Raw genomic sequence first — 19,895 nt, 5'->3', positions numbered from 1 at the left:
CTCCCCCGGCTCCAGGTCAGACCCGCGTCTAGCCCAGACCCACCCCATCAGTGACAGTGGTAGCGCCTCTGGGATGACAGATTTAAGAAGGGGAACCAGTAGTGAGTAGGGGGATTGGAATGTGAGAGGAACCCCTCTGCAGACACCGGGTCAGTGAGGAAGGAGGGGATGCCCCTGCAGCCCGTGGTGAGACAGCAGGCTGTCCCCCCCCGGCCCATGGAGGTGAACGGTGGAGCGGAGGCCCCCAAAGATGGCCATGACTCCATGGGAAAGCCCACGATGGAGCAGTTTGTGACTGAAGATCAGCTCACGGAAAGGACCCATGCCAGGGAAGTTCGGGAAGAACTGAAGCCCATGGAAAGGACCCACGCCAGGGAAGTTTGTGAGGAACTGCAGCCTGAAGAAAGGACTCACGTTGGAGAAGTTCGTGCAGGACTGTCTCCTGTGGGAGGGACCCCACGGTGGAGCAGGGGACGACTGAGGAGTCCTCCCCCTGAGGAGGAGGGAGCAGCAGAGACAAGGTGTGGGGAGCTGACCCCAACCCCCAACCCCTGTTCCTCTGCACCGCCGGGGGGAGGAGATGGAGAGAACCGGGAGTGGGGTTGAGGTGGGAAGGAGGGAGGGGTGGGGGGAAGGTGTTCTAAGGTTTGGTTTTACTTCCTAATGTCCTTGTTTTGTTTTGATTTGTAGTAAATTAAATTGATTTTGTTTCTTCCCCAAGTTGAGCCTGTCTTTTGCCTGTGACCATAAGTGGTGAGTGATCCCTCCCAGTCCTTATCTCGACCCATGAGCCTGCCTTTGTATTTTCTCCTCATCCCACCATGGCCGGAGAGGGAGGAGTGAGCGAGCGGTTGCGTGGTGCTTTGTTACTGGCTGGGCTTAAACCATGACAGGAGGCCAGCTCCTTGTTTGAGGTGTGACACAGGTAAACGCAGAGGATTTGGGTCATGGAACGGGATGAAATGAACATCTTCGGCTTCTGTGCCTCTCCACTGATGGTAGAGGGGGACCCTCTGGCAAATAGGGTCCTCTGTCAAGTCAGGAGGAATCAGGGCCTTGCCTCCCTTTGAGGTCAAAGCAGATGGTGCCCGGGCCAGTGCAAATCAAGGTGTTGTGGAACAATTTCTGAACTGGCAGAAAACTATTGGAGTCACTGACTAAATGAGGTCTTAATTGGTTTTCATGAGATGAGACTCTGTTCCTATCAGCTAATGGTGTGGTGGTGGTATACTGTGACATGTGTGTTTTGCTTAACATATGCCACTGTTCTCTATCTCTGTCCTAATGTTTATCAATACTGTTACTTAAATAAACAAATCCTGTTTCTCTAGCAGGGTTGACAGCAAGTGCATTTACAGAAATTTCCCTTATTTCTTAAATTAGATTGCATAAGGCACAAAAGTGTTTTCTGTCTGGGGGTTTGCCTCTGGTATCAGCAAGATGGAATTACTCTAAAAGTGCAGCCCTTTATTCTGTAGATTATAAATGATTACTTCTCTTTGGTTATTTACATTTTTATGTTCTAAATAAATATTGTGTATGTCAAGAAGCTTTGGCATTACCTGAAGTATTTCCGGCAAGTAGTGGAGGGAATTTGGATTGGAAAGTACTTATAAAGCAGTTACTGATACATTAAATAGTAGAATCGAGCAGAAAGTTGAATGGAATTCTGCGTTCTCTGGCTTCCTGAAAAGTGTTTTCCATAGAGAAGTAATTAAATGCTTTTAACAAAATAAATGGTAAAGGTTAATTACAGAAGTGTAACATCCTTGCTTTTATCAAAAGACAGCTGACAGCACAGCTTCCTGGCATTCTGTAGTCAGTCGTTGGTATAGTCCTGTGGATAATATTAATTTCTTTTTCCATAAAATAAAGATAGAAGCTATAGCCGAGTGAGGGGAGGAGGATGCTCTACTTGTTGACCATTCTTTGCACAAGATTAAGTCCTGAGGTACAGTAGTGTGGTAACACTTTGTGCTGGTTTTGGCTGGGATAGAGTTAAGTTTTTTCATAGTAGCTAATATGGGGCTATGTTTTGAATTTGTGCTGTGAACAGTGTTGATAATTCAGGGATGTTTTAGTTATTGCTGAGCAGTGTTTACACAGAGCCAAGACCTCTTGTGCCTCTCACACCATCCCACCAGCAAGTGGGCTGAGAGTGCACAAGAAGTTGGGAGGGGACATGGCTGGGACAGCTGACCCCAACTGACCTAAGGGATATCCCAGACCATATGACGTCATGCTCAGCCTATAAAGCTGGGGGAAGAAGAAGGAAAGGGGGGGGGGCACACACACATTCAGAATGATGGCGTTTGTGTTCCCAAGTAACCGTTACGCATGATGGAGCCCTGCTCTCCTGGAGATGGCTGAACACCTGCCTGCCGATGGGGAGTGGTGACTGAATTCCTTGTTTTGCTTTGCCTGTGCGTGCAGCTGTTGCTTTACCTGTTATACTGTCTTCACGTCAACCCAAGAGTTTTCTCACTTTTGCTCTTCCGATTTTCCCCCCCATCCCACTGGGGAGGGAGTGAGCAAGCGGCTGTGTGGTACTTAGTTGCCAGCTGGGTTAAACCACGACACGCTTAAATTACTGTGCTTTGCAGTTGGTAGAATATAGTTGTTTCCCTGTGAATGAAGGCTGGATTGTGTTATTTAGAAAAGGTAAGTGGTGTTTCCAGATCTGTTCCAATCTGCAGGTTGTGTTCTGTTCTGTTATCTCATGGCCTATTAGTCAAATTGGTTGCCATAAGGAATAACATTTGGTTCTGAGATTGCTGGCCTCACTCTGAATTTCACTCATTTACTCAGTGTTGCTGTTCTTTGTGGGGGAAAACTCACACAGAACTGGTGGGCTCTTCTGTTACTTTGTGGGGGTTTTTTTATATCCTTCCATCAGCCGTTTACAAAAACTAATAATTTGAAAATAATACTCCACCTGAATTTCCAAGGGTAAGAGCAAACGCTTTAAAAATTCTTCCTCCATAGTCCTCACGCAACATATATGTTGCTAAAGAGGGTATTGAGAAGATATTGTGGAGGATATGAGTGGCCAGTACCATTGAAGCAATTACCTTAAAACTTGAGGTTTTTTTCAGTATGCTGTTCAGTTTGTTGTTTTCCTCAGTGTGCAGTTGAAGAGCTCTCTCCTTAGTTCTGATTCTGACCTGATAATTTTTCCTGCCTCCTAGTAACGAAGACAGTGTGTGCAGAGCAGTGTGATGGACGATGCTATGGGCCATACGTCAGCGACTGCTGCCACCGGGAATGCGCTGGAGGCTGTTCGGGACCTAAAGACACTGATTGCTTTGTATGTGTGAGAATTCTCATTTTTCTTGTTCTTGGCGGTCACACTGCAAATTCTTAATGCTTTAATCCATGAAATTCACAATTTTGTTCCTTTTAATGTATTGCATGCACACTCCCAGATTTAGACTGCAAATTTTAGCATTTAATGTTTTTCACATTATGTTAACATTGCTTATATACTTAATATTACCCATTAACAGATTTATGAGATTTGTAAATACAGATTGGGAACCATTAATATGCTAATCTCTGTGATTTTTATCTTTTGCTTTTCTAAAATTAACTTTTAGAGGTGATAGGGAATTTTTAGAAGTATTTATCATTACATTTGAGCATGGCTTTTATTACTGCTCTGTGTGCTTTTTATTTGAAAGTCAAGAATACAATTTAGCTTCTCTGTGAAAGGTGTTCCCTACTACTGCCAGACTTGATTTAAATTCAGCTTTTTTACTGGGCATACTTCTTAGTGGAGATGGAAGGAAAGTGGTTTCCAAAATACTCTACCTCAAATGCATACTACTACATGTGCTTAAGATGAAAAGAGGAAAAGGCTAACTTTTTCCATAAAAAACAGGCAATCTGAACATACAGGCCTTTAGACAAATTTGTCTTGTTTGTAGTCCGTTATTTATAATAGCGTAAGCAGCTTCAGAACCCAACACTGATCTCAAAAAAAGTGTAGCTCATCACACTGGGTTGCAGAGACAAGTTTTGCTGATGTTTTCAGGGGAAGCAAACCTAGACCTAAAGAAGCCTAGAACTAGAACATGCACAGAGGTGGATTTTCAAAGGTACCCAAGTGATTGAAGAGCCAAATATCTACAAAGTTGGGTAGGCTCCTTTTAAAATCTGCCAGATAGGATTGGGAGGAGGGATCTTATGGTATGGAAAATTGCAGATATTTTGATAGCATACGCAAGTGGATCATATTGAACTGGCAAAAATGAATCTTTCCTTGGCTGGACCTGAAACTTGCTCACTGTTCAGGTATCATTTGATAGTCGTAGGTTTTATGCTTCAAAAACGCATTCTAAATGCCATTCTTTTACTGCTGATGAAATGCAGTAATGGCCCGACTTAACTGCTAACAGGTTTTACTAAAGCTGTTCTTTGTGGCTGGGTCTTTGCACAAGTAGATGCTCAGCACACATGGTACACCTGTATCAATGCTTGCTGGAAGTTCCGTGTTGGCTTTGGACTAGAGAGGTGGGAAAATAACATGTTTTCCCATGTCATGTATGATCTAAATAGGTAAAGGGAAGAGGAAGAATGCAGTTACTGCTCCCGTGTGACTGTTGAGGAACATCCTCAAAGATGATGAGTTGATGTGTGTCCATTTTCAAAGGTTAAGGACAAGTTATTTGCAGCATAAGTTCTGTAATACTGCAGCCTGTAAGAAAATGAGTTAGACTTTCTGAATTGTGGCAGTTATGGAAATATGTGTGCTAAAAATCAACTAGCGTGTTTGTTCTGATCCAGCAGAGAAGCACCCAGGGCTTTATTCTCATTCACTCCTGGCCTGAGAACAATGTAAAAGAAATTCAGCAGGGGTCTGGCAATTTTCAGGACTAGTCGTTACTTGCGTAGTACACACTGGGTGAAAAGTGTAACCCTTTAGGCTATAGACAACTGTGCTTAGCTTTCAGCTGAGATACAGAACTTTGTTTTTTCCCTGTGTATTTTCCTGTGCTTTCATTCACAAATTAGCAGCATTTAACAACAGAGGCTAGAAGTTTGCATAAATTAGCAAAGCAATTATAAATGTATGCAAAGCATTATAGTCATAAATTAAAAGTTCCCGAGTCTTTGAGATGAGCTTTTCCTGAGAAGTGCCATGTCTTCAAACAGTATTGGTGTGCTTTACTTCACGAATTTGCTAAACCATTATCAGGGGATTGTCATGTACATGATAGAGTACCTTTTGAGTCAACAGGTGATGTAAAAAATGCGTTGAGGAAACAAATGAAATTAGTATTTATTAATAAGCAAAAGTGCAGTTTATGAAGCATTACAAATCCTTTAGCGTATTATGGCAGCTTGCAACAGCATCCTGCTGTAAATATGGGTTTGGTATTTCTGGATAAAATTCATCCATCCTCCTCCATATGCTGCCATACAATCATTTGCATATTCAGTTCTAAAAGCAAGACAATAATCATCATCTGACATAACTGCAAGCAAACATGCTAAAACAAACTTTCAGAGATGTTCTTATCTTGTGTTCAAAACCAAACTGGGTCTAAAACTTCAAATGCATGGGAGGGCCTGGTTGAGTGCCCAACGGAACTAAAAAAGTGACACAACCCTATTCATAGGGTAGACTTCCTGTCCAGTTCACAGTAAAGAAGTAACTGAGTGTATTTATCTTTGTAAGAAAAAAAATAGATCTGGTTCTGTGAGAAACTGACAGGTTTTGTAATATGTGTTTTAAAGAAACAGAAAAGACAGGATCAGCAGTTTGGCTTAGCTCATGCTCCATATAGGACAGTGCCTTCATCATGGAACTCCCTGTTTGTCCCTTTCAGCAGCAGATTTTGTTCTTCTCCCTTGGTTACTTTATTAGCCTCTCCATTCTGAAATCTTCTGACGCAACAAGTAACCTCCCTCAGTCCTGCTGGTCCTGATCTGAATGGAGATAAGGACTGTTAGTAAAAGCAGCAGAAGAGAGGAATCTTTTTCACTTTTCTCTCTGTCCCAGCCCTGGATGGGAGGGGTCACGACACACATGTTGGTATACTTATTGACCCTTTAAAGAGTCAAAAACATCTGTATTTTTTACAACCTGGAAAAGGACCAGAAGGATTCATCCCTAGACTAAAACTTTTAAAGTAGCCTGGCTTCAGCAGAATCCAGTAGCAGTGGTTGCTTAAACTGCTAGAGGGATCCAAGCCAGGCTACAGCTTTCATGTTCATATGAAATTTGACATTTATGGTATGCTTTGTGAATATTATTCCAACAGGTTTTTTATAAGCTGTGGTTAAAACCATAGACACGATACATGGTGATAAGGAATGTCAAAATTGGTGGTGTTTTTCTATTACTAATTATCAACCTTGCATGGTCAATTATTTTCCCTGCATACCGTTACTTTCTCTATCCACACACTTGCCTCTTCATTTGTCAGGGCCCTGTCCTCTGTCAGCTCTGGGTGGCTGAGCTTGAATGCTAAGTGATACAAAGTCCTATTTTCTTTTCTCAGTGTGTGAAGCAACTGACCTTGTTAAATTTGCCACTTAGGGAAATGACCCCCTCCTGTGCTAGCTCAAAAGAAATTCTTATCCCTCTTGCTTTCTAATTGGGAATTTCAGTTTTCAGCTGGATGGTGGACTCATGCTGTAGGGATTCTAAAGGTTGGACCTCTGAAAAAGTCATTAGCATTTGTTTAGACTGACTATGATAAATAGCTGTCCACTCTTGGAAGTTTTAGAATGTCCTATCAAGTTGTGAATTAACTGATTGGTAGTAGTAACAATAGTTATGAAACAAATTACAGTGTTGTTATGTTTTTGTAGGAAGTGCTATAACAGTCAGCTGTGTTTCAAATTAAGGGGGCCCAGTGAGCCCCCTTTTATAAGTCATGTATTTGCCAAGATCCTAGCAAGAAATCTAAGTAGCCAAAATGAAGGTTAGGAAACTGTATATCACATTCCTCACTGTTGCAACAAGTCTGAACAATCAAGACTGTATTTTAAACTAAAAAAAAACCCAAACAGACGAACAAAAGCAGCTATATGATTTAATTTAATATTTTTTTCTCCCTTGTTTTGCAGGCCTGTATGAATTTCAATGATAGTGGTGCATGTGTCACGCAGTGCCCCCAGACTTTTGTATACAACCCTACCACCTTCCAACTGGAGCATAATCACAATGCCAAGTACACCTATGGGGCATTTTGTGTCAAAAAGTGCCCACGTAAGTGCTGTGTTAGCTGCCTTTTCCTGCAGGGATGGAAAGTTTCGTGTTGTGTTTCAGGAGCCTTAGAAAACAATGAGAGAATGAGAGCTAAGTGCATAGTACAATATCTCAAATCACTCCACATGTGCTTGCAGCCTGTAATAACTCAGTGATGTGTTGACTAAAGTCGTGTGTTAACATTCTGGGTTGCTGACACTTCCCAAGTATCCTATACTATAGTGATTTTCTTAAAGAAAGGGAATTCACTAGGTTTCTGTATTCATGACCACTTCTTGTTATATTCATGCTTTAGATCGGCATTTGTAAATTTCAAAATTAACTGTTAAAACAGCTAGTGGGATTGTAAAAGGGTATAAATATCTGTTTCACAAAAATAACAGTCCACCTCCAGTACTACCTGGCACCAAATGCTTTCGTGATACTGATGCCCTTTTCTTAACTTGGAATAATGATGGTTTGACAGAAAGTTGCCATAAATATTTTCTGAGCAGTTCTGTCCCAATGCAGAAAAAACATGCAATACTGACAACAATACAGTCTTAAAACTCCAGAGTAGAATTAGAGGGGAAGAGGGAGTTAAAAAAAGAATAATCCCATGCATGTACAAAACACATGCTTCTGAGATACCAGACAGATGATGACAAGTAATAGAAAAAATTAGAGGGTCATCACTTACATAGTCTTTGATACTGCTGTTGTAGTTAGAAAGAAAAATAAGGGAGACAGTATTCTTGTTCTCCCTTTCATTCCCACCAAGGTTTACAGTTGTGTTGTGCATTAATTATTTTATCCATAAATTACATACAAGAAGGATGTGTAATCTATAATAAATGGAACCATAGTTCAACCCAAACCAAAATCCAAATTTTGAATCTCTGTGGAGAAGTTCAGATTGACAGTAGGCTGAGACTGTGACTGTCAAGGCTTAGTTCTGTCTGTAATAGAGTGGTGGGGTTTTTGAAGCAAGGTATTTTTTATTTTACAAAACTGGTATACCATACACTACTTAAGGGATATGATTCTCTGTCCAAATACTTCATTGAACTTTTTTTCCTTTTTTTTTTTTTTCCTTTCTTGACAGTATTAAGCTTTCAGTTAGGTAGGATCAGTCTATATCCCCTTTGGCAGTTGTTTTACAAGGCAAAATTGAAATACTTGTCTTGTGGAGTGTTTTATCCCAGATGTATATATTTGTGTGTGTATGAAAGAGACAGGGCAGAGCATCTTGTTTTATTTCTCTCCAATTACTGTACCTTTTTTTACTACAAATAATAATAAAATCAAATCGGGGGAGGAGGGAGGATCAGGCCTGACAGTTCATGGATTTTCATAAGTCTCCAAAACCATGCCTAATTTGCTTGCTCATGCACTTCTGAGAACACTGATCATTAAATGTTAATGTCAATGTGGAAGTGCTGAGGTAATTAATAATATGTTTTGACACAGAGTCCAAAAACATGTGTCCCAGTATTATTTAGTCCAGTGGTTTGCTTTCTGCCAATATCTTTTTCCTTTCAGACAACTTTGTGGTAGATTCCAGCTCTTGTGTCCGTGCCTGTCCGAGCTCCAAGATGGAGGTTGAAGAAAATGGTATTAAGATGTGCAAGCCCTGCACTGACATTTGTCCTAAAGGTAGGCAGTAGTTTAGTATAAATTTTCTTGAATGTAGTCCACACTGTAGTAGAGCAGAGCAGGATGTAATTTTGGCATGAAACACCCTTCATGAGTACATTGTAGAATATTAATAGCTTTTGGATACCCACAGAACTTTGAGCTATGAGGGCTGTGTGTGACATATATACAATAGAATTACTAAGTTGTGATGGTAATATAACCAATCCAATTACTTTTGATTAGATAAAAACGATGGAGATTTCTCTGTTGGTTTTAGAGAAATCTGAAAGAAGTCTTTATTATGTTATTTTAATGACAAGTATTTCCTGGAGGTATTTTAGAGCTGTCCTTTTGTCATTCCAAAGGGGACCATACTAAAGCCCTGCCTTCAATGTATGGTATGTCTCATACTTGTCAATACAATGTTAGGTTTCCATTTATTTCCTCTGTTATTTAAAAATGTCTGTTTCCCCAGAATCTTCTACCTCCTTTCTAAGTGTCTAAAACAGAGACTAGAAGTTTTTCAGTGATGGTGCTGTTGAGAAGACTGAAATCTATAGGTTATCTTGCTGTCCCAAGCTCCACTAGGGGGACTTTCTGCTCTCTGATTGAAGGTCTCAGGAGCAAAGCACCACTAGTTTTCCCACGTGGGCCTATGCCACTTTTCAGTCCTAGTGGAAGCCATATCTGGAAGGGAATTCACAATGAAGCTACTGAAAAACTCTGTAAATCAACAGTCTCTCCACGTGGCTGAAACAAACACATCTGCCAAGGCAGGGTACTGACATGCTGTATTCTAAGTGAAGGCAATGCCCAGCCCTTTAACCTAATTGCAGTAAACAACTTTTTTGCTGGATAGATAGTTTAATGCATGAAAATACACGTGTAGTGTTTCTGTCAAACTCTTAGCCTTACTTTGTGAGGAGGAAAGTTACCACGTTTGTAAAAGATTCAGGTGTACTGCTGGTAGTTGCCATTAGAGGAGCCCAGTTAGGGAGATAGGATACATTATGTGATGGAAGTCATGAAGGATTTGTTCCTGGATGCATCATGTGACCCAGAAAATGCAACTAAGTTACATAGAAAGGCTACACAGAGGTTTACTCACTGCTTACCAAAGTTTCTCCAGGCCCCAGTAATCTTTTTGTTGGGCTGATGAGTAAAGAATTATTTGTACATCCTCTCTAAAGTTCTTTATGGTACGTGAATGGTTAAGTTCACAAATCTACCAGAGCAAAGGGGACCTCTTGAGCTAGCAGTATTAGGATCCTGCAGTTTCTGCAGTGAGCAGTGCACAAATAAATGGCATGGCCACCAGGCTAGTCTGAGCTAAGTTATCTACTGTCTGTTTACAGCTGGCTCGAGTGGGATTTTTGTGTTATTCATACTTGCCTTTAGATCCAGTGTGAAATACCTTAACCTATGTGCCAGTATGTCCTTCTGTGGCAGGTACTTTAGCTTATTGTTTTGTTTTAAATTGGCATGTGCTTCTTTGGGAATATAGGTAAAGGGAGCTGTTTTAACACCTCTCTGCTGCTTTATCTCTGAAATAAATGAAGACTCATGTCTAGAAGGCCAACGTGTTCTGTTTCAGTAATTGTTTTTCCTGGTACTTTACACAAACTCCTTGTTTTGGCAGCATGTGATGGCATTGGAACAGGGAGTTTAGTGTCAGCTCAGACGGTGGATTCCAGCAACATTGACAAGTTCATAAACTGTACCAAGATCAACGGCAACCTTATCTTCCTTGTTACTGGGATTCATGGGTAAGTGACAAAATGTTAAGACGTTATGTTATGGTGCCAGCTGAAACAAATTGCATCCACCTCTTAATGATGTCTGCAGGCTTCCTTTACGGAATAGCAGATCCAGGATAAATTTGTTTTCTGCCTTCCATTATGAAGGAAAGTGTTACCTTGATTCTTATGATTCAACCTCTAGGAAAAGAGAAGTAGACTGTTTGCTCTTTATGAGATCCTCAGTACTAGCTTACAATAATGGCTGATTAGAGAATAGAAGGGAGAAGGGGAGGTTACCTTCCATTAGTTTGTTTCAGTTTTAGTATGACCAGCAATCTAATGTGCAGAATATGCAAAGATAGTGCCTCACCTAGCATAAATTGTCATAGCCTGGGTGGCTGTCAGTGCATGTACCTGCAAAAAAGCTGCCCTCTTGTCAATCAGTTTTGAAGTATATATTCAAGTTTCAATTGCAGAGATACACAAAGCTCACTGGTATTTAAATCCAGTATTTTGGTTTAAATACGGCTGTATATTGAATAAGTGTTAGTAACAGTTGAAGATGTGGAGGTACAGAACCAGTATTTAAAAGTCTCACCAATGTCTCCGGAAGGAAGATATACCAGCCGGATAAGTAGTGCCTTGCTGTTTACAGTTTGGTGCACCGCATGTTTGCCATTGTAGCAAAGGTGAATGCATGGTGCAAATGCGGGATGTGTCCAGAAAAGACAGACATACTCTGTTTGATGGTCAGGTGAGGTCCAACGCAACTAGCCCCTTTCTTGCATTGTATTCTTTCTGTCATTGAGAGAACACAAATATGATTGTATCAGTTGCTATTGCAATTGATCCTGTCATATTTTTGATCCTGTGATTCTGTAGCTTGTCTTTCCCTTTCCTGAGTACTTGAACTTCAAGTCTTTATGAATTTGTAATAATTTATATAAAAACTACATATATAATTATGAATTGGTTTTATGCACAATTATTTATAATAGGTTATATATAAATTAGATAATTATGGATTGGCTTTAATTAGTGTCGAGAAGTTAAGTGGGATGAAGGTAGACCTACATTTTGGTGAGTCAGTAGTACTCATTCTTCTAAGGTAATGCTCTGCTGAAGTGTATGAAGTATGGATAAAGTGATATTCATTAGGGTACATATCTGCTGCCTGAGACAGAGGCAGAAAACACATTGGATGGAAAATTGTTACGACCTGTATAGGTCAGATGCAGCCTTCTCTCTGCTGTTTTCCTCTGGTTGGGATGCTAAAAAGCCAAGCTGCCTTCTGCTTGTATTGTTGCCTGTGAAGGGGTGGGATATACCAAGGAGAGCTGTAGTTTTAAGGACAGACAGCCCCAGCTAGCAGCAAATGCTGCCTCCTTCTTCTCCCCCGATTTGCAGCAGGAGCAACAAGCCCTCAGCGCTCACCAGCTTTTTATCATCCCTTTAGCTGCCATCTCCAGTTTCACAATGAGCTGAAACTCTCACTGTTGGAGCTGTAAAATTCAGCTGTGCCTGTTCTAATGGTAGAAGATGACTGCATTATTCTACAGTTTTATATGTTGATAAAACATATCAGACATTTGGCTATTTAAGGGGTTTAAATGTATTTGTATCTTTAAAGACTATCTTAGGATTTGGAGGGGAAATTCAGCAACCTCATGTTTATTATAGGCAAAGGTTTTGCTTTTTTAATAGTAATGCATTTTAAAAGCTAAGTGCTGTGTTTCTGTTAGGCAGTCAAAACTTGTTACCTAATTTTCTGAGAGCCCCAAATTGTTACAATTAAGTGTATATGATGCTTCTGTGGTCCACTGGGCTTTAAGTTAAGGTTCAAGAACTCATTTTGTTGCTGCTAACCTGGAATCACCTCCACAATAGTTAGAAGTGACCTCATCGGTCTGTCACTGCATAGACTTGTGAGGCCTGTCCCCAAAGACAGCCTAGTTGATTACCTGCATGTTCCAATTCCAAGAATGATGTTTCCTGGAAAGCAGAAGGAGGAGAGGTGGAAACAGATGCTCCACATTTACTGAGTATGTTTCCTACCCTCAGAAAACCCACAAAAATACCATAACATGGTGTTACAGAAGGATTTTTAAAGGATTTTTGTTTGGGTTAGGCTTCTAATTAGGATCTTAAGTAGTTGGAGAGTCTTTACTCCTTTAAAAATTAGGAGGAAAAAGAAGTATTTACTAAATGATGGAACTCTTAAAATCAAGTCAGCTTCATCTTTTTACACTAGCATATCTAACTTCGAGATTTTAATGTTTGGGGGGGGTATTTCATTTCTCAGGTGACAAACTTGCTTGGCAAAGATCTGTGCTTTTTGATGTTCCTTGTTCAACACCTTCTAAAAAGTGTACCCTTTTAATGCCATATTTCAGGAACTGCTGGCATGCTCTTAGTTTTGTTTTGCTTATAGCTTTCACTTGTTTCAGTAGCAGTTTTGTTAGTCCTGGTAGTACAGTATTGCAACTGTACCATTTGAGCTAGTACTCCTGGAAAAAATGTTGAAAATTCATGTTTCCTTTAAGGAGGTCACCCATGGTTGTTTAGAATGCCTTAATTTTCCATAAACATAAATATTTGCTAAAACATTAATGATTTGAACCTTAAAGATGCTAAGCACCATTATTTTCCTTCAAGATGACTTGGGAGAAGTTAGACACAGGTTCTGCAGGAACAATAGTCTGAAGAAATTGGAAACATTCTGAAGAAATCTGGAGCATATGCTGCCTAAAAGCAAAGTATTGACCTCCTGAATACTGCTTTCTACATGGTATAGCTTTGAGAACCTGATCTTTTTTTTATCCAGTATCACATTTTGTCTTTAATCTTTCAGGGACCCATATCACACAATCGCTGCAATCAATCCAGAGAAATTAAATATCTTCCAAACAGTGAGAGAGATAACAGGTAACACACTTCTGATTTCCTATAATCTGAACTTCTCACTTGCATTTATGGTTGTCATTTGTTAGTTTTTCTGAAGAACACAAAGTGCTTTTTTTGTTTAAACTCACTGGACTGTGAATTTCATAAAAGTTTAATACACAACAACTTCAGTATCAGTTGATACAAGTGTGTTGTCCTTTGCTCATGAATACAGAATGCCTATTACATTTGGGGTACACAAGCGTCAGAAGACCAAGACCTTACTGTTGAGTGGACAAGGTGTCGTGGTCTTCACTTGAAGACGTTTGAAATATGCCTTGGAAAAAAACCAGACAAGTCAATCTGGTTTTGCAGCTACTTCTCTTGGTCTAACAGCAGATGCTGCTGCAAATTAGCTTCTGTGATTTAAAGACAAATGTATAATGTGTGGAAGGTAGACTCTCCCATCTTTTGTGACTTTTCAGTGGGGTCATACAGCTAGAACACAGAACTTTGCTTTCTTGCATCTTGCTGTTTCTTGTTTCACCATTTGGGGGCAGGGAGGAAGATACTGCAGCTTTGAGTTCTTGATTGATTGCTGATTATGTATAGATAGTTGGGGGGGGGTTGCACTTCCCTATTTCATGCACAAATTAAAAAAAAAAAAATCTTTGGTCACTATAGCATGATTGTAGCTGGGCGGAGCTCAACAAGTGTTTGGCATTTGAAATGAGTTCTCTCCCATGTCCTTCACCTCTCAAAAATTGTGTATTTCAGCAAGACAGTGGTATTAAAAAATGAAAGTAAGCTCTAAATCTCTCCCTAATTAATGTCAAAGATAATCTGGCATCTGGGTGTCTGTAATTTGCCATTGTTTAAGCACATTAATTGACAGTCTCAGCTCCACTACGTAAGTGTAATTACCCCTATGCTTAAAGACGTACTGCATTTCAGTCCAGTATTGAATCAAAGTCATAGGGAACTGCACTGTGTAGAGGTCTGTGTAGCACAAAATAAGTAGTCCGACATACTTGTGCAGAGAATGCTCTCTGGTGATGAACAGTCCTCACACACATACTCAGAAACAAATGCAAGTTCTTTGTTGTAGGAAAATCTTGTCATCTTTTAATGAATCATGACAGATCTCTCAACTTCTGTCCTAAGTCTCTGGCACATTTTAAAATGGAATGTTCTTAATTCAGGCAAATCTTCATTTTTTTTCTGCTGCTGCTGCTGTTTAGACAAGGCTGGGAGGCCTTGCAAGATTCCAGCCCATGTTTAGGTTCACCCTCACTGTGGCTGTTGAAAGTGGATGTAATGCTGCTGTGATGAGTCCTCCTTTGCTTTCTTGGAGGAGACAGTGGTGAGCAGCCTGATGAATTCCAATACATTAGTCTGCAGCATTCATTACCTATTTATTTCTTTTTCTCAAACCAGCACGGTTTTTCATTTGTAGGCTAAGCCTGTCCTAACTCATGTATGTGATAAAGCAGTCTTTATGGCTGAAATCATTGACTTTCATGTGCTTGCCTTTTTCTCCTTCAGGGTATTTGAACATACAGTCGTGGCCTGAGAATATGACAGATTTCAGGGTGTTTTCTAACTTAGTTACTATTGGTGGAAGAGCTCTCTATAGGTAAGGTACTTCCTCTGTTGATGGAATAATTTTTTATTAGTATCCAATGACTCTTTATTCAGTAGCACAGAATGCAACATCCTTTGGGAAGGGCATCATAAATTGATATATTTTTCTCTGTTACTAAGGTATTCATTAACAGTAGCTTTGCTAATCAGTTGTTTATAATGCATAATACCTTTAAAAAAAAAACCTCTCGGTTCATTGCTGTAGCTATTAACTCATTCTTATTGTCAGGAAAGTACATTTTATGGTTTAAAATACCTTGTGAATGTGAAACATAACTTAAAAGATATTAATAGTAAAACTTAGCCCCACTATAATGAAGTTTATATGGTTGCATTTGGAAGTGCAGGCTCATATGTCCAAGGAACAATGTGGTCTTAAGTAGTGGTAAAAGATAAATGTATGGAAGAATACTGAAATCACTGAGGGACCTTGCAGGTGGGTGGGGTGTACATTAGCTCTGGAGTGTCATTTTTACCAGAGATGTTTCTGTATGAAAACTCGTATGGAGGAATTGGTTTGAAGGGAAGAAAATGTGGTGAGAGATAATGGGGAAGCACAGGAAGGTACCTGAATGATATATACAGCAACCCCTGGTTCCCCATTGTGTAAATGTAGTAAATCAGTCATGGGATTCTGCTGGCATCTTAAACAGCAACCCAGGCAGAATATGAATAGCAGTGAAACCTTGAGATTGAATTACAGACCAGCATTCCGTTTGGAAGAAGCAATTTTTATTTGTAACAGCTGGAAAACAATTATAATTGTTAAAATACAATAACTTAAAGGATGCCCAGAAACTGGATATTGTCTTCACTAATCTTCAGTCATAAAATATGTGCAGTCATTTCCATATTATACAGACAATCATTTACCATTCCTTTGATGAAGAAAGGCGATAACCACATATTACAACAAAAGAAAAATGAAATGTAGAAAGTGGGCTGGAAAAATTTCCTTAAAAATAACAGTTTCTTCCTGTATTACTATAAATGACATTAATTTGATGCCTGGCAGAAGATGTTAAAACATTTTGCATGATTTTGTCAGTTTCTCCTTAGCATATAAACTATCATAGTATTAATTCTGTCAAAAAAAAATCTGGATTTTACTCAGTTTTCTCAGCAGCACTTTATCTCAAAAAATACATTAATGGATGAAATGGAACTAGTTGAGGAGTTCTGCTGGCCCACTTGGCCTAGAGCTGCAAGCATCGCAGCTTGTGGTATCGCAATTCTTACAGGACTCATAATTTTCTAGGCAATAGAACTAGACATTGACTCATAAAATATTTGTGTCACCTCAAAATAAAATTTGTCTGACCAAATTTCAGTTATGCTAGAAAGATCATCTTGACATTAGGAACTAATTCTAGTGGGAAATTCCCAACCAGCTGTAATAAGTTCCTCCTTCTGGAGCTAATTCCTGTTCTCTCTTACTTTTGTTTTCATCACAGTGGCCTTTCCTTACTCATCCTAAAGCAACAAGGCATTACCTCTCTGCAGTTTCAGTCCTTGAAGCAAATCAGTGCTGGCAATATTTACATAACAGACAACAGCAATTTGTGCTACTACCACACTGTGAACTGGACCAGCCTCTTCAGCACACCCAGTCAAAAGACAGTGATTCATCGAAATAAAAAGGCAGAGAACTGCAGTAAGTACTGCTGCTCAGTGCAAATCTTGTCTATGATTGGCTCACCTGGGGGGAGGATGTTACAAGTACTGGCAGGATACAGTACAGTGAGCTGGCCAGAAACTTGGCTGATGTCTCTTGGAGCTCCGTGGACATCAGTGGAGCTGTGATCATTTACAGAATCTAAGGATTTGGCCCAGTCTGCCTCTGGGCAGATTTGTAGGCAAATGAAATGTTTTAAGGTATGAGCAAATGAAAGGGAGAAGAGAGAGAGTGCTGCTTCCTTACCATGATGTGAACTTTCCAGATTAGAGATCCAGTTTCACAAATATGAATTCTGAAGGCTATAAATGTGGGCTGAATGTAGTGTTCATGAAAAGCACTAATTTTAAAGATTTGAAAACTACAGCACTTTCCTTATGGAGTGCGATTAGCATCTTCTGCTTCCCCTACCCTGCTTCACCAAAGTGGCCCTGTCTTAATCCAGAAAGGTCACTTTGGGGACTGTTTTTGATCACCAAGTTCCTCCTTTCTGTATTTGACCTATCTGATAAAGAAGATTACTGATAATTGGGCCTAACTGTCTTTCAGGAAGGCTTATGTGCCAGCACCTGGACTGAGATCATAGTACTGAAAAGCAAATGAATGTTATGTAGGAGATGAAACTGTCTGGTTATACAGAAATCAGGCAGCAAATAGCATTAATACAGTCATATTGTAGCAGCAATACAGTTCCTTTTAAGCATCTGTTAGACTGCTAGCAAGAGAGGAGGTTTATTAAATTGCTGTATGTTTAAGTGATATTTCTGGGTTTTGTGCTTTGATCAGCCAGAAATGTTTGCTTTGGGTTTTTTCAGGCTGTGGTCCTACTTTTAACTTATTCTTTCTTTTAGTTCTTTTTTTTTTTTTCTTTTTTTTCCTTTTTTTTCTCCCCTCCCTTTGAAGTACTATTCTGCTATACTTTGAGAGAGTTTGTGGCTGTGCTTATCACTGTAGTATGAGTGTACCTTCCAGTGTTAGGTAAAACACCGCTATACATTTATCACTGCTGCTCGGTTATTTTTCTAATCTCTTCTGCCATGTAAAAGCTACATGAAGTAGAAAGTCTTGTTTGGTCTCTGCACGGTTTTGTTGTTTTGGGTGGCATTATTATTATTAGGCTATTTCTCTACATACAAGTTAAAAAAGTGAAGTTTAAAGAAATGCCTCTTGCTGTTGATGTAGATAGTTTAATTGCGATTGTGCCTGAGGGTGAAGAGGGAAAGGGTTGTTTCTTCACCTCTGGCAGACCACTGTCCACTTTTAAACTGCAGCATATGTTATCCTTTGATGTAAAATTTCTGTTATGTGAGACAGAAGGATGTGTTGAACAGAACCTTTCTTGGTAGAAGGTTTTGTGTGTGATTGCAAAGGACATCCTTGGCATAGGCTGTGAAATTATGGATTAGACCCTTATATTTGGTAGAACATTTTGTGGGGAGGCAATACAGAAGGTGGAGGAGAGATGCAGTGTCTGCTGCTACTTCTGTGGTGAGGAAGTGCACAAGGGTGTCCTATATGTTGAACAGCTTCATGCCCTGGTGTCTTTCCTGCTGTAACCCAGCCAAGAGGTGACAAGGGCATGAGTAAATGAATCCAGGTGGTTGTCTGTGAGAGTAGCATAGCTCTCTTTGTCATCCAGAGATGATCGAACACATGATGATAATGTTACGTGGGAATGAAGCATGGATGAAGAGTCCAAGAATAGTGCTGAATAATGAAGGGAGTTAACCAGTTGCAGGACAAAGAAGGCTGCACAGTCTCTGTTTTTAACACACCCAACTTTATCTTGTTCTGAATCAGCTCCAGTTGCTCAACATCCATGAGCTTTGTATCATCATATTTAATGGCTTGTGTTCTCTTGTTTTTCATTCTTTCCATCTCAAGGCTTTTTCTTTGCTTTGAGTTCTTCTGTGGGTGAATATTATTTGAACATTGAATAAGATCAGCCTTGCAAGAGAAAAGTATGCATTTTCTGGCACCATCAGCTCCTCTGAAACTTGGAGGAAAGCTCCTGACTTCCCGTGAATAACTAGTGCCTTCAGTCTTGCCAGCTAGAGCATTTGTAGATGGCTTGTAGTTTGGTATGCATTCTGTTTTTTCTGCCCCCACATAGAAAGCCAACTATGAAAAAATGGTATATTATTTGGCAAATAGAGGTGTTGCCAAGAAAGAGAATCACATCTGCCCAGGGGTGGTGGGTTGCCAGTTGCTTTCCCCTGCAGTGGGGTTGGAGTTTAATAGGATCAAGTGGTGAGGAGGAGCCTAGTTCTGTGCTAGCAGTCTAGTAATAAGTGTATTTTGTATGTCATGACAGGAAAAATTAGCCCTTTGAGATTTCACGTGAGAAATTTCTTGGGCTGACAGAATAGAACCTGTCTGAAGAAGCACAAGGTCTTGATGACCATGCAAGAGTCACTAGGGTTATATTCCAACATCCTAGTGGTCCCATCTTGCTGGGAGATACATGAACCTGTGAATCTTCCAGAGAGCACCTGTTTCCTCTCTACCGTATGAAAAACCGCTGACTGTGGGAGAAAAATCTTGCTCTTGGTGCTCTTTGATGTTTTCTAACAGCAGATTGGCTATAGCTGTCTGATAATGATGCATCATTTAATGACAGAACAACCAGCTCTCCTTCATTCCTAGAGATTTAGTATAAAAATAAAACAAGCAGTAATATGGTTGAACTCCGTTCATACAGTAATGTTTCCTCTTTGCTTTAAGCTCTCTATAACTTACAGTATGTTAGAAGACAATGGAAAACCACTCAAAGGTGAACTTCGTAAGGTGCTTTTCCCTTCATGGAATAGTGTCCCATTTGTTTCACTGGGTTTGAGAGCTTGGGGACATAGCTGAACATGTTAGTTTGAAAGCTATTCCCTTATTAGTTGTCAGGACTCCTTGTCAAATACCTCTTTGCCCTTTCTTGTGATCGCTAAGTTTGAGTCCCTTTGAAGCAGCCACAACTACTGAAACCTGGGCTTCCAGGGCAAATGGAAACATGGATATACTGTCACATCATCCTCTTGCGCTGTATGTCTTGTCACTACATTTGCACACAAAGGGAAAATGTAAACTTCATTTGACTTTTAGCTTATTGAGGATTTGTTATAATAGA

General features: G+C 40.0%; 1 protein-coding gene across 1 annotated transcript in view; it reads left to right on the top strand.

Annotated features, from left to right (window-relative positions):
* Positions 1 to 19,895, top strand: part of ERBB4 (v-erb-b2 avian erythroblastic leukemia viral oncogene homolog 4) — a 402,050-nt gene that overhangs the window by 212,568 nt on the left and 169,587 nt on the right. The window contains exons 6-12 of the mRNA XM_010583267.1: positions 3,189 to 3,307; positions 7,078 to 7,219; positions 8,741 to 8,854; positions 10,476 to 10,602; positions 13,427 to 13,500; positions 15,004 to 15,094; positions 16,557 to 16,756. Coding sequence (XP_010581569.1) covers positions 3,189 to 3,307; positions 7,078 to 7,219; positions 8,741 to 8,854; positions 10,476 to 10,602; positions 13,427 to 13,500; positions 15,004 to 15,094; positions 16,557 to 16,756 — 867 coding nt within the window. The remainder of the gene's footprint in view (positions 1 to 3,188; positions 3,308 to 7,077; positions 7,220 to 8,740; positions 8,855 to 10,475; positions 10,603 to 13,426; positions 13,501 to 15,003; positions 15,095 to 16,556; positions 16,757 to 19,895) is intronic.

The sequence above is a fragment of the Haliaeetus leucocephalus genome, unplaced genomic scaffold, assembly GCF_000737465.1.
Source record: "Haliaeetus leucocephalus isolate CR32 unplaced genomic scaffold, Haliaeetus_leucocephalus-4.0 Scaffold880, whole genome shotgun sequence".
Classification (NCBI taxonomy): Eukaryota; Metazoa; Chordata; class Aves; order Accipitriformes; family Accipitridae; genus Haliaeetus; species Haliaeetus leucocephalus.
Note: the sequence above shows the minus strand (reverse complement) of the source record. Positions and strands in the feature narration are given on the sequence as shown.